Raw genomic sequence first — 13483 nt, forward strand, 5'->3', positions numbered from 1 at the left:
AATACATATAATCATTTTTCTAACAGAATAACATACATTTAAGAAAAAAACATAAAATTTTGATAAATCATTCTGAATGTATATATCTACTGCCGTACCTACATTATAAAGAAATAGAGTTTGAGTATGTGATATATGGCGATATATAAGATATATAGCCAAACTAAAATGACAATTTGCGTGACACCTCAGATATCAAGATGAAACTTGGAATAATTGAATCATAGCGGGAGACCTTGGAAAAACAAGAGGGGGCAAGGATGATCACAAATTCGATGGACAGACCAAAAAAGTTTAAACCCGAACTGGATGAATATAGAAAAGAAACAGAGAAGAATGGAATAAATTATAGTAGTTAACTTTCTGTAATATATTTTAACTGTAATTTTACTTTTTTTTATATTTTATGAGCAAGAGACATAATTTTAAGAGGTACTACGCTTTTTCATAAAAAGTAGATTGGTGTTGAGGATACCTACCATTATCTTTATTTTTAATAAGCTTCGTTCATTATTATAAATCTTTCTTCGTTTGTTGAATATACCATTACATACATATATACCAAATTTCAAGATCATTGACTAGTTGTTATTAAATGCATTAGAAGATATGGTATGGTACCTCTATTAAGAGACTTGACAATTTTCAACAAGGGTTGAAAATAATGTAGGTAGTTTATGAATTCCCAAAATTTAATATGCGTATCGCTTGTTTTTTGTCTCGTTTGTATTTGTCATGTTGAAAACGATTTGCGATCTGGAAGATGAAAGGTCAAATAAAATATTTCTAAATACATCTGTGGTTAATTTCAAACATATAATAATTAAAAAGAAAAAGGCCACAATGTTTTACTTGCCTCTTAGATCTTGTAATCAGCTTCTTCTGAATCTGCTGTATGAGCACAGACTGTAATAATGGTTTAGGATAGTCTTCTATGTTATGCTACTTTGTGTCGTTTTTATGGACGAGCTCAATGATGTGAAATTTTTAGACCAGTGTATAGTTTGATAGGATATGTACCAAGATGCGTTAACGATTGAGAGGAATGTGTGGGATTTCTTTCCAGTAAAAACATCCATCCGTTGAGGAGGGCATAATGGAAAATCTATATGGTAGTACTCTACAATATGTTATAAACTTGCTATACTCTACTCCAATCTAAAACTACAACATTCTCGATGTGTTCTTCCGCTTCCTTCCAATCCCTCTTTGTTGCTAAGAAGCATCAGTTTAACCAGCAACATCCCTGTCATCTTACATAAGCCTCTCGTCTCTTCAAGTATTTTGAATTGAATTGTAAACTCTTTAGAACCTGAATACTGTGCAGTGTGAGATCTACGTGCTTTATCCTTCTGTTCTCTTTTGTAACTATTTTTTTTACAGGATTTGTCCATTTGTCGTACCTCAATGTGAAGGTCACTTAATGCAACTAAAGCTGCAAACCGCGTCGTTCAGCAGTTATTTTAATTGGAGTAGCCATGCTACTCATGAAACTTTTAATACTAGATTTTTATCTGGATGGGTGCCTTTTGGAAACTGGAACTAACAGAGAAATACAAAGCCAGGGCCGATCTTAGCACACTTGGCTGAGCTCCCTAATTGTTTTGGATAAGTTACGAATGATATTATTTCTTGAGGGAATTTTTTACCATGGTTTTGTTGTAATGATCTTTACGTGCAGTTTTCTAAAACTACTCTTCGTCACGTTATATTGAATTTTCTCCTAGTTAGTTGGTTCAGATGATGAGCGCACATTTGAATTTTGTTAGGGTTTGACTTTGGCAAATTTTTGTTGTAGTATTTTGTTTCCTCTAGTGAGGCCAACAATTTACTAGCTACATTTGCAAAATTTAACCCTTGAGGAACTAGCGTTGTATTGTCAGCATAAATAAAAACGTCTTGTTCCGGTATGATGTGGCACGTCTCAAGTAAAGGAGAGATGCAAGCATACTTCCTTGAGATAGGCCATTTTTATTGTTTCTCCAACGGCTTTTCTTGAATTGTAGTGTACCATATAACAGTCTATTCTGAACGATGCATTTTATCAAGCACATCAATCACAAAATTTTGGTAACATTGTATAGTTTTACTAACAATTTTTAGTGGTTAACGGTGTCATCTGCAGCAATCAAGTCAATGTAAGCCACGCCAGTTATTTTTCTATCTTCAAAGTCATTCTAGATATACTGTACCAGATTAGTATCAGTTTTTCATCAATAATGATAGAAATTCTGTTAAGTATCATTCGTTCAAAAAGTTTAAAAAGATAACAGAATAAGGAAACTGATCGGAAATTTTTGGCTTCGGTTGTCACTGTATCTTGTTAAATACAGCATAGGTATTTTTAAGAATTTTACATATGATTTTATCATTAGCAGGAGCAAATGTACTGTGTCTTTTCAAAAAATCTTAATTTTTTTCTAATAACCTCTAATCCTGCTGCTTTACTATCCTTCATTATATTAATTGCTGCTATAAGTTCTTCCTAAGTAAAAGGCTGAACTTAGATATTCAGTTCATTGTCTATTTCACGTTGTAGCTCTAGTTACTCTGGTTTTCCTGATGTTTTCCGTCCAACAGAAGGTGGGAGGAAAAATTGTTGGTGATTTGTTGAATCAATGCTGTTTTCTTAAAGTTTCCAACCACGTTGATTATTTTGTGTCATATCTAGTTCTCGCAGTAAGTGGGACAATATATGTCATTGTCATTATTAAATAGTTTTAATCAAGATTAATGTCCATATTTTGTTTTTTTTTTAGAAACCAGTTATTTTCTTTTTTTTTTTTCAATATTGGAGCACTGAAAAACCGTTGGATTGTTTTTTACTTTGAGTAAAAACTTGTTAGGTCCATCAGTATCTTTAAAAATAAAATTTGGTGTTTTAGTTGTATTATTTCTCTCCATACATTATACAAATGATTAACCAACTTTGTTAACGTACAAGATGTACATATTTATGGTTTTCTTTCTATTTACTACTTAAAATAAATCCATGTTTTAAGAAACAATGAAACCTAAACTACCCTAACCTAAAGTAACCTTAAAGTATGGTATGGACAGATATAATTGCTTTTCAACTATGCAATAATGATTGAACATGTTTGTTACATTAAATAAATAGCTACATTTTAAATCTCGAATATCTTTGCTAAATATTATTTTTTCTCGTTCAATTTTTTTATTTTGACCAAATATCAATTAGTTGTTGTTCTGTTAGAAAAATGATGAGGCAGCGGTTGTAACAGGATATGAAGCCTAATATTCGTTAATAAAACTCTTAACTAAAGGTTTATGTAAACTTTCTAGCCATTTTGTATAAATGTGAGCTCATTTCGAGTATGGGTTTGCACGTTTACTGTTCCTCTATGATTCATTGCCCTATTGGCAGCTTTTTAATCATACGTGAACATAGAAAGATAACCTGTGGTAAATTATTACCGATGATTTTTATTGAATTTACATTTGAACTGTTTTATTAGTATTTATTATTTACTATTAATATTGAACAAAAGAAATTATCTGTCTTCTTTCTTTGCTAGATTATGTTTTAATTTCATTTAGTACCTCGTATTTTTGAAAAAAAAAACTTATTTTGACCGTATTTATTTATTTGTCTTTGCCATATAACATATCAGATTATTTCTTAAACAATATTTTAATTAATTTTAGAGTTATAGAAGGAAATGTTCAGTTCTCCAAGAATTTTAGGGTAAATAAAGGACTAAAGCAAAGCTGCAGTCTATCTCCAACACTCTTCAAAATGTATCTGAGTGAGGCACTGAAGAAATGGAGATCATGTTCTGGAATGGGTATACCATTAAACGACAAAACAACTCTATACACGATATACACTTCACGCCTTCACGGACGATCAATAATTAGTTATTGCATAGGACCAGGAAGATCTGCAATTCATGACGAAGCGATTAATACAGGAATACGCTTAATAAACTTAGCAGAAGGAAATGGAATTTCGTCATGTTCCGAATATATCTATTTGGGGTCAAAGATGGTAAGAGATGGACGAACTGAAACACAAATTAAAGAACGAATCATAATAGGGAAAAATAATAGGCGCCCTAAACTCACTATCCTGGTTTAAAATATCTAAATATATCCATATAACAAGTCTAATAATTCTATCCCAAAACAGAAAAATATACAGCTATATAACAGCATTTAATAATCATGATTTTATGAATAATTTTCAAAAAGCTTCTAGAAATGTTAAAAAAACTTATTACATTTACCACAGAGTATCAATTTTTTGATGGAAATATACGTACTTAATGTTAGTGCAAATATGCTGATAATAATTAATTATTATTGTAACTATCACGTGTACTAAGTGTTCTTAATCTGATGTTGAATTTATTGATATATGTAAATTTAGTTCACGTTCCTGCAAATATAGCAAATCAAAAAAAGTCTATGTGAAGATTTTATATTGTTATGCCACCCAGTATACAAGGTGCTTCTATTATATCAGCACCAATTAGGCTGCTAAATATCTTTAAGCATTTTTTAAGTATATTTAAGTTGCAAGTTATCTTAGCCAATATTTTAGTAGGAATGAACCTAATTCTCATTTGAAATACTTAACAGTGTAAAACTGTTTAGAGTAATGTATAGTGACATCGTACATTATATATTAAACCAATAAGGTATTATATGGTATGTTTTCTGACATCACAATATACTAGTGTTTATATTATTTTCGTACTTGTAATTGATAAGCAAATATTAAATATCTAACAGGATTTGTATTAGGCACCATTCATGCATAGTGCTATCACTTATTATCCAGAAAATTTTCTAGACAAATCCACCTATCTTTTATTCCAAAACCGTTTTTAGATTCTCTTGTGAAGTTGGGTTGGTTACATGTGAAGCTTACATCTTAGTACATGTTTTGAACTAGAATTAAAAAAAATTCGTTTTTGATGTCTGATTTTAGACCAAAAATACAAGGAGGTAGTGCAGCCTAGGTAGCTCTTAGGTGAGTGTATCCGCTTGTGTTACCTAATGATGTGGTAAGAATCCCACTTCAAACAGGAAAACAAAAAGTATTGGTAAGTCGCCTATTTGAAGGTAATAAAAAACTACAAAATAGTAATTTGACAAGTAGAACTCTGACAGAGCTTTGACACTTCGTCATTCGGAATCAACTTTAAATTGTAGGTCTCCCATATCAGTGTACCACGTATGGTACAAACTGCTAAGGGATATGATAGATAAATGGGATATGATCAAAAAAATTAGGTATATCCCTATAAGATGGATGGAGAAGAGAGGAAGAAATGGCTTTTTGTTAAATAGCCAGTATGTGTTTTTAATGTTTTTACATTGTTCATGGTTTTTCATTAACGTAAAGAACAAAATAGGCAACCCGAGTCTTCCTATGTTGTTTATATATCGTGATGGACATTTTTTGGTTTTAATCCACATTTATTGATTTGTTTTAAAAATTGTGTTAAAATCTGCCCACCTAATAACAAAACTTTAAGGAGCTAAGTAAGCATGAAGCTAGGATGGCCATATTATCTGCAAATAAAGTTATTGTAAGTAGGATTCTTACAAGTTCAGCAGAAAACAGTAGATAGGTAAAAGGATCCACTACCCTTAGCCAGTAATCCAACTTGTAATGATTGTAAATTAACCTGTCCTGAAATCTAAAGGTTCAGAAGATGGCATAGAAGTAAATGGAATATTAATAAATTTTTGCAGATTTTTCTATAGGAAAGGACATTTGAAAAATATTAACATGCCAATTGTCATATATAGGGATTTTGTCTGGCCTAGCTACAAAAGTATTTCAATATTTTCAAAAATACCCAAAGGTACCAGTCCACTCCGCATGCTTAATATTTATTGTTGGGTAACTAATAGTTGTCTAGGTGGTAATTTTATCTTTTGTTAGTTGTCTCATGTGCTAACAGCAATTTGTTCTAGTTGTTTATTATGTTCATTATATACTGTTCTAAAGCTTTGTGGCATCTGAGTTTTTTTAAATATAGTTTTTGAAATAAACAATGAATTGTAAAATACATTCTTTATTTCTTAATCTTTTATCATTCAAATTGAGAATCATTTTTAAAATATAATTTTTAAATTTTAGTTTTTACTACCTTTTCAGTCACTTTTTTCTTTCAATGTATTCTCAAAATCCTTTTGTTTTACATCATTAATATTCCACTGATGCGATTTGACACAACATTTCTATTCTTTATATCCGTCATTACATTAATCCAGCAGAAGCTTTTGCTATAACTGAAAAAAATATTTTAATACCGTTACTATTTCAAATGAGAAATTGAGACGAGAGATGATTTTGTAGACATATTTTTTTTGTAAAGCATACATTCCAATATGGCAACAATAGTACTAAATGTTGATACAAAGTTCCAACAAATCATGATTCTGTTTACAACAAGAGGTGCCAAACTTAATATTTTTATCAGATCATATCTGTTAAAAAACAATTAACTCAAAGTTGTTTTATAATTTCCTTTTAATATTGCATAGAATAGGACAGATGTAACATTTTTTTTGATTAACAATACATCTATCCTATTGACTTTGACTCATGCATCATTATTATAATAAAATGTCTAATTAAAAGAATATATTTATTTCAATATATAAACTTTTAAACATTTTGCACCCGTTTGTGTTTCTTTCTAGGTTATCACAGTTGTTTAGTAAAATTACATTAATATAATTCTGATATTCCAATACAAAATGAAATGAGGAACTTTATATCTATATTTTTTTTAAACAAGGGACATTCAAGACAAATATTTATATTGGTATTGATATGTCGAAATGTGATACCTAACTGATATTTACAAGTTTGTATTGTTAACTTGAAATAAATATCAATTTGTGACATCTAGTTTTTTCTTTTGTTTTCCTATTGATTTACAGAAATATAGTTGTACCCATTAATTCATGACATATACTAATGAAGGACATTTTAATATTCATGTAGGTGTATGCAAAAAAGCATAAAGATGCACGTAGAGAATACGCTTAAATTGAAAGTTTAACTGTTAAACAATTTTTTAAACAGTGGGATAATCAACTCAATAAGTAAAAAAGTAGTAGATTATTTAATTACAAGCAAATGTTAATTTGCACTTGGGAATTTACTGCTAAGGATTATAACAACAAAGATAAGAATGGAAAAGGAAGACCTAAACATCATCGAAGTATACAGCTCAGAAAATAAGAAGCCTCAAACAATAAGGGAAACATTTTATGCAGGTCAGAGGGAAGATAATAATACTGGGGGATTTTAATGCTTGAATGGGCAACCAAATGTTACCCGGAATCAAGAAAAACATAACAAGAATGTTCAAAACGAAAATAGGCAACTGATGATAAATTTCTGTACGAATAACGAACTAACATAGAATGAACAATATATTTTTTGACCATAAAGACCAACACAAATATATATTGAATAACACCTGTGGCCAAAAACCATGATAGATGATGTTATAATCAACAGAGGTATAGATCCATCAAAATTAATCATCGTAACATGTCTCAACTCCGCAGATGTAGGTAGCGACCATATCCTAATACGATGTAAAATAAGAATCATCAACAAATATAGCATACTCAAGAGAGCGGCACTAACACAAACAAAAATCAGAGTCGAAGGACTAAATACGGAATCCATGGAATACTTATACAGAAAAAGAATATCAGATATTAGTGAGAATGAAATATTAACACATTCGCTGCCACAAACTAGCTTACACAAACAAATACTTTGGTCAGAAAAATATAAACGAAATGCTGTGGGAGCTTCTCTCAAAACAAATGAAACACAAAGAGAAATATGGACAATGATCAGAGGACAAGAAAATCAAAGACAAAGAGATGAAAGAACTAATAAAAACGAGACATATTCAGAAGGAAACTAACTAAAATCTACAAAGATGTTAATTGGAGCTGGAGGTACAAATAATAAAACAAGTGATGGAGTTTAAATATCTGAGTATCACACTGCCTAGCTTCGGGAAACTCGAAACAGAAGTGGAAGATCAAGTAAATAGAACAAACAGAGCCGCAGGCAACAAAAATAATATGCTAGAAACAGCATAGATTAAAACTCTAAGGAGAATTGATAGGATAAAGGGTTGACTAAGAAAGAGTAGAATGGAACGATCATATAAGAAGAATAGTAAAAAATAGGGTCGAGAGATGGTTCCCCGATATGAGGACGATCAGTAAGAAGATCACAAAAACGATGGAAGTACAATTTTCTGGGGGCACATTGAAAAACAGACAGAAAATGTTTACGTAAAAAGGAATAGACAAAAGAAGACTTTACTGCGAAAGTCATCAAAGGCAAAGAAGATAACTTACTAGGAAATTTGGGACTAATAATTCGTAATGAGAAAGGGCCTAATTTAATTTTACAAAGAAATACAATTTGAAATACTAAATACACCGTTTCCACCCTCAAAGGTCCACTCAAACGTTTTTATTCATTTTCTTCAAGTTGACTGTCTATCTCTGACCGTCGTAAAAATTTTTCCTGCATTTTGAATCCCACACCAAACTTTTATATCTGGCACTTGACCATTAAAATCAATCTCAAAACCTTATACTTATACCTCTCATTATATGTTCCAAATAGGAAACGTAATCCTGTATTATCTTTAAAATGCGCTTGGAGCTTAATTTTATATTTAAGTCGACTACTCTTGTTAAGACTTGATTTATCGATAAGGTTTTGTTGTTCCTGCGATAGATGATTCTTCTTTTTCTTTATAATACCACAAGTGGCCTCATTGGAGTGTGGTTAGATTTTTTTCCCTTGTCCTTTCACTGATACCTACAATATTCCTTTTTATCTTTGATAGCTTATTTGTATTTCTTCTAATATTGTTGGTAGTTCTCACAAGTAGCTAGAAGAATATTTATCAATTTTTGCATAACCCCGCATGCAATAACAGGGTAATTGTTAATAGGATGCCCCAAGGATATCATTTGAGGCCACGTGTCGTATGCTCATTCTGTTCTTATCACGATTGCTTCCACCGCAACTTCTGTTGTAATCTTTTTAAACCGTTTAACTCTTAAAAACTCCCCATCATCAGTTGGCTATACAATCCTTTGTGAGCTCTGGCCTTCTTCAAAACATTCTTCCATCCTTCCCTGTCGAATGTCTATCTTCCAAATCTCCTTACTGCAATCTCCCTTAAATCATCCTGCACATCGTCCAGATACCTGAGTTAAGGTCGCCACGTTCTTTCTATTTTAGAAGGATTACTTTCATTCATCCTCATAACGTGGCCCACCCATCTTAGGCGGTTTATTTTGATAGTTTTTAAAAACTTACCTCCGTCCAATTCCCGACCTCAAATCAACCGTAAATTATTTTTCCTTTTATTTTTATTATGTGTTCTTTCTTTTCCAATGGGTTCCTTCCTGTTACTAGTTTTTTGGTCACAAAAATTACACAAAGGAACAACAGTTTCGTTGCCTTAAATCTGTGACCTGTTTTCAACTAACTTTTGACGTCTGAATCTAAAAATAATCGTAGATTTTGTCCATTACGCCAACTTTTTAAGATACAGGATACTCCAAATGTCTTGCAAATAGTGCATATAAAAGAAAATAAAGTAAAAACTTACCAAACATACTGTTTTTAATAGAATTTACTGCAAATTAAATCTTGTTTATACAAATAATTGTTTCGTAGCGAACTTTAATGACGTATTAAGTAAAACAAAAAACAAAAAAACTTTTTCTGGAGTGTTGAATCTGAAGATATTCTCACTTGATGCTCTAACAATAATCAACTGTACCCAATGTTTCTTACGCGCTCTGTTATCTCACATACACAAAAAGCAGGGATATTTTTTATATCCACGTTGCTGTCCAAGGAGGAAGCAGATCATTTAAAAATCGATACAAATGTAAAGCAGAAAACACTTCAAGCTTCACTTTGAGCTATCGATAAACAGTCGCCATTCAGTGGCATTATAGACTGAAATTTCCAACTCTTTCATTAAAACACGGCAGTTTCTCTCAAGCAATCTTGATACTAAGAGCTCTGAAGCTTTATTTATATAGATTTTAATCTCGTACTAAATCATTCAACTTTTGTTGATCAAATCCCATCTATCTTTCGATTTTTAATATTCTTCGGTACGACCACGCATATACGTTTTAGATACCTAAATCATTTTGTATCTATCTATTAAATCTGCGAAATTGCACAGTTTTCCCCTACTTTTATAAGTAGGTAAATAAGTTTTCGACACGGTAACTCCCACAACAAATTTTACGGACGTTTAACCTTGATATCCTTTCTTTAATCTATATCTCCATCTCCGAAACACTATTTTAGCAATAACCCTATTCAATTAGTGAGCGAAATAAATGGGTCACTCTTACCCTCATGTGTTCAAGGGTTTAACGGTTCAAGGTTCTCGTTTTGCGCAAATGTGTGTCAGTATAATCGAAAATTCAGTTTTCACTGTTTTCAGTCGGATTGTTTTCAAGCAGAGTGCAGTCACGCACCTTTGGTGGAACATAATTATAGTTTGGCACGTGTTTCTCTATCACCACAACTCTAATAGTGTTTATTTGAGGACAGTGGGTGGATGGCTGTTGACGAAAAGGAAGATTTTAAGGGACGGAGAAGAAGACAGTAAGTACATCTTTACATAATTTTTTTAGTGAAAAATGTATGTAAAATTATATCTAATGTCTGCTTGGCTAGAATTATTATACGAAATGTATTTATTCATTAATTCTCATCATTCATTTTATTGGACCACTGATATAATCGTTTTAAATTTGCAACAAAACTTAAAAACAAAAACTCAGGCAAGTTGTGTTAGTCAATACATATTCCTCAACTGAATAATTTCAATATTTAAGTCTTATTTGTTTACATTTGGTCACTAAGAATGATGTTTCTGTTTCATAAGACCCTTATTTTTATTTATATAAAACTTCAAAGTTTTTATTAAATTGATGATTTCTATATTACATTTTTCTTGTGTCATCTTTTAATTCTCTAGTAGGTTAAATGGTCCCTGATTCTGATGGCTCTTAGAGAATCAACGCAAGTACATTTTTTATTTACCTATTATTTATTATCTATAGGACTTAATAAATTATTTTCGTATTATTCAGTATTAGGTATCCCTTTTGCACCAATTTAAAGATTAGCTTGATGTACCATTTTGACAAATGTATGTGCATTTTTTGACCTGTGACAAAAGGATGTTTAAATTATATCGTTTCAGCACATTTTAATAAGAACATTTCTTACCTATTTTTAAAGATAGTCAACGATTACTTTAACATTCACATTGACAGAATTTTCTTTTGTCTTTTAATACTTTTTTCAACGAGGCTTCTATACTGGCGTTGTATTACTTTTTTCTCCATAGTAAAATGCTAAGGCAAGCGTCACGGAACTGGCGCCACAAGAAGGCGTCACGGGTAGCGTCAAGATTCTTCACATCGATTCACTACTCTCGATAAATTTGTTTTTAGTCATCATATATTTATTCTAAGTAGGTTTAAATTAAAAACTGCTTGAAAAGTAACTAACAAAATAGAGACATTCAATGAGAAGTAAAAAATTTAAAGAATATTTGTCAATAAAACATTCGGTTCGTAACGATTTTTAAAATTTCATATAAATACAATTATTATTTTTAAACATTTTATTTAGTTTATAGGCATAATAATTAAATTTACTATCAAAGGTATTTATTTATATTTTATAATTAATCAGTCAATCAATATAAAGTCTGTCAGAGGTAAACAACGTGTGCTTTGTTAATACGTTAACAGGTGGCATTAGGAGCAAACATAATAATTTATTAAATAATTTTAATATAATGTAGCGAGATTAAATAAAACGAGCGGTTCGAATTTATATACATATATTTATTTATAAGTTTACAGTTCGGTACTCTCTTATCAACTCAACTCACTCCTAACAACGTTACATATATATAATAAAGTTACTTTTCGAGAACATTCTGGCGTTGTCCCACCTCTAATTGTCTCCCGTCCGAAGGACGGGCGCTATTGACATGCCGTTTCTTACGTTTTCTAGATTCGTCCTTCTAAGAATTATGACGTATCGGAGATGGGCTATTTCGTTACACTGCTCCCCTCTTAAATCTGATCGTCCCGATCAGCAACTCTATATGTAGGCACAGGATGGCGGAATCTACAGGACTCTCCAGCTCTGCATGAACCCTTTAGAAAGAAATAACAGTCTACTGACTTTGAAGGATACGATTTCATCGGGTTAATGCAACACACAGTAATTCTTACACCGGTTTCTCGGAAGATCACTTCAAGCATGCTTCTGACAATCTTCCAGTCCAGATTATCTAGTGCATGGCCTATCTTGGGTAAGGCCAAATTCTTGATGTCGTAATTGCACACAATTTTCTTCAAATTAGTTAGAGCACGCCATATGTCCTCGTAGCTTGCCCTGTCTGTATACGACTTCCTGGTCACCATATACAGCAAAGATCGAGAACCATCTTCTAATCTCATTACTCTTCCAACTTTAGGCTGCTGTTTTTTTAACTCGTCCAAACGACCGAATTTCTTATAAAATACGGATGAGATTCCTTTAGTCATCTCAAGATCTTGAGCAACACAGTGGGCTAGAGAGACGTTATGCGGAACACTAAAAAGATCCTGCTGAACTTCTGTGGTCACGCCGAATCTAGCACTCTTTCTCTCTGCGTAATTTGACATAAACTCATTAAAACTTGGTCGCCGGTCATCTTTGATCTCATGTTGAAGGGTTCGTGCTTCTTCTGTTTCATTTGAGCCAGCATATGGTGCAAGACGATTTATGTGAACTACTTTTGGTTTACTTTTCGGCAACTTCTTAATTCGGTATATTACGTCATTTATTTTCTTTTTAATTTCATACGGACCTTCCCATTGTCTTTGTAGTTTGGGAGACAAGCCTCGACGACGTTGTGGATTATAAAGCCAAACAAGATCACCTACTTCATAGCTTTCACTCTTGCATCGAGAATCATATTGATCTTTCATTCTGTCACTGGCTATCTGGATGTGTTGTCGGGCAAGTTCATGAATGTTGTTCATTCTTAACTTCAGGCGGTCGACATAATCTTCGCTGGCAACATGTTCTTCGGAAGGTCTGCAGCCAAACTCTAGGTCGCAGGGTAAACGAACTTCACGACCTAACATCAGGCAGGTTGGAGTCTGGCCTGTAGTTTCATTCACGGCCGAGCGGTAGGCCATTAGGAATAAATGAATATGCTGGTCCCAATCTCTTTGATGTTCTGATACAACCTTGGATAGGTGTTTACCCATTGTTCGGTTCATTCTCTCGACCATTCCATCTGATTGAGGATGCAGGGGTGTCGTTCTGGTCTTATTGACACCAATCAATTTACAAACGTTTTGGAAAAGAGTTGACTCGAAGTTTCGCCCTTGGTCGGAG

The 13483-nt window shown here is 32.3% G+C and overlaps 1 protein-coding gene across 1 annotated transcript in view; it reads left to right on the forward strand.

The window, feature by feature from the left end:
* The first annotated feature begins 10531 nt into the window (after positions 1 to 10531).
* Positions 10532 to 13483, forward strand: part of LOC140443458 (uncharacterized) — a 223669-nt gene continuing 220717 nt past the window's right edge. Inside the window, exon 1 of the mRNA XM_072534732.1 lies at positions 10532 to 10675. Coding sequence (XP_072390833.1) covers positions 10629 to 10675 — 47 coding nt within the window. The 5' untranslated portion in view covers positions 10532 to 10628. The remainder of the gene's footprint in view (positions 10676 to 13483) is intronic.

This window comes from Diabrotica undecimpunctata, chromosome 6 (genome assembly GCF_040954645.1).
Source record: "Diabrotica undecimpunctata isolate CICGRU chromosome 6, icDiaUnde3, whole genome shotgun sequence".
NCBI lineage: Eukaryota > Metazoa > Arthropoda > Insecta > Coleoptera > Chrysomelidae > Diabrotica > Diabrotica undecimpunctata.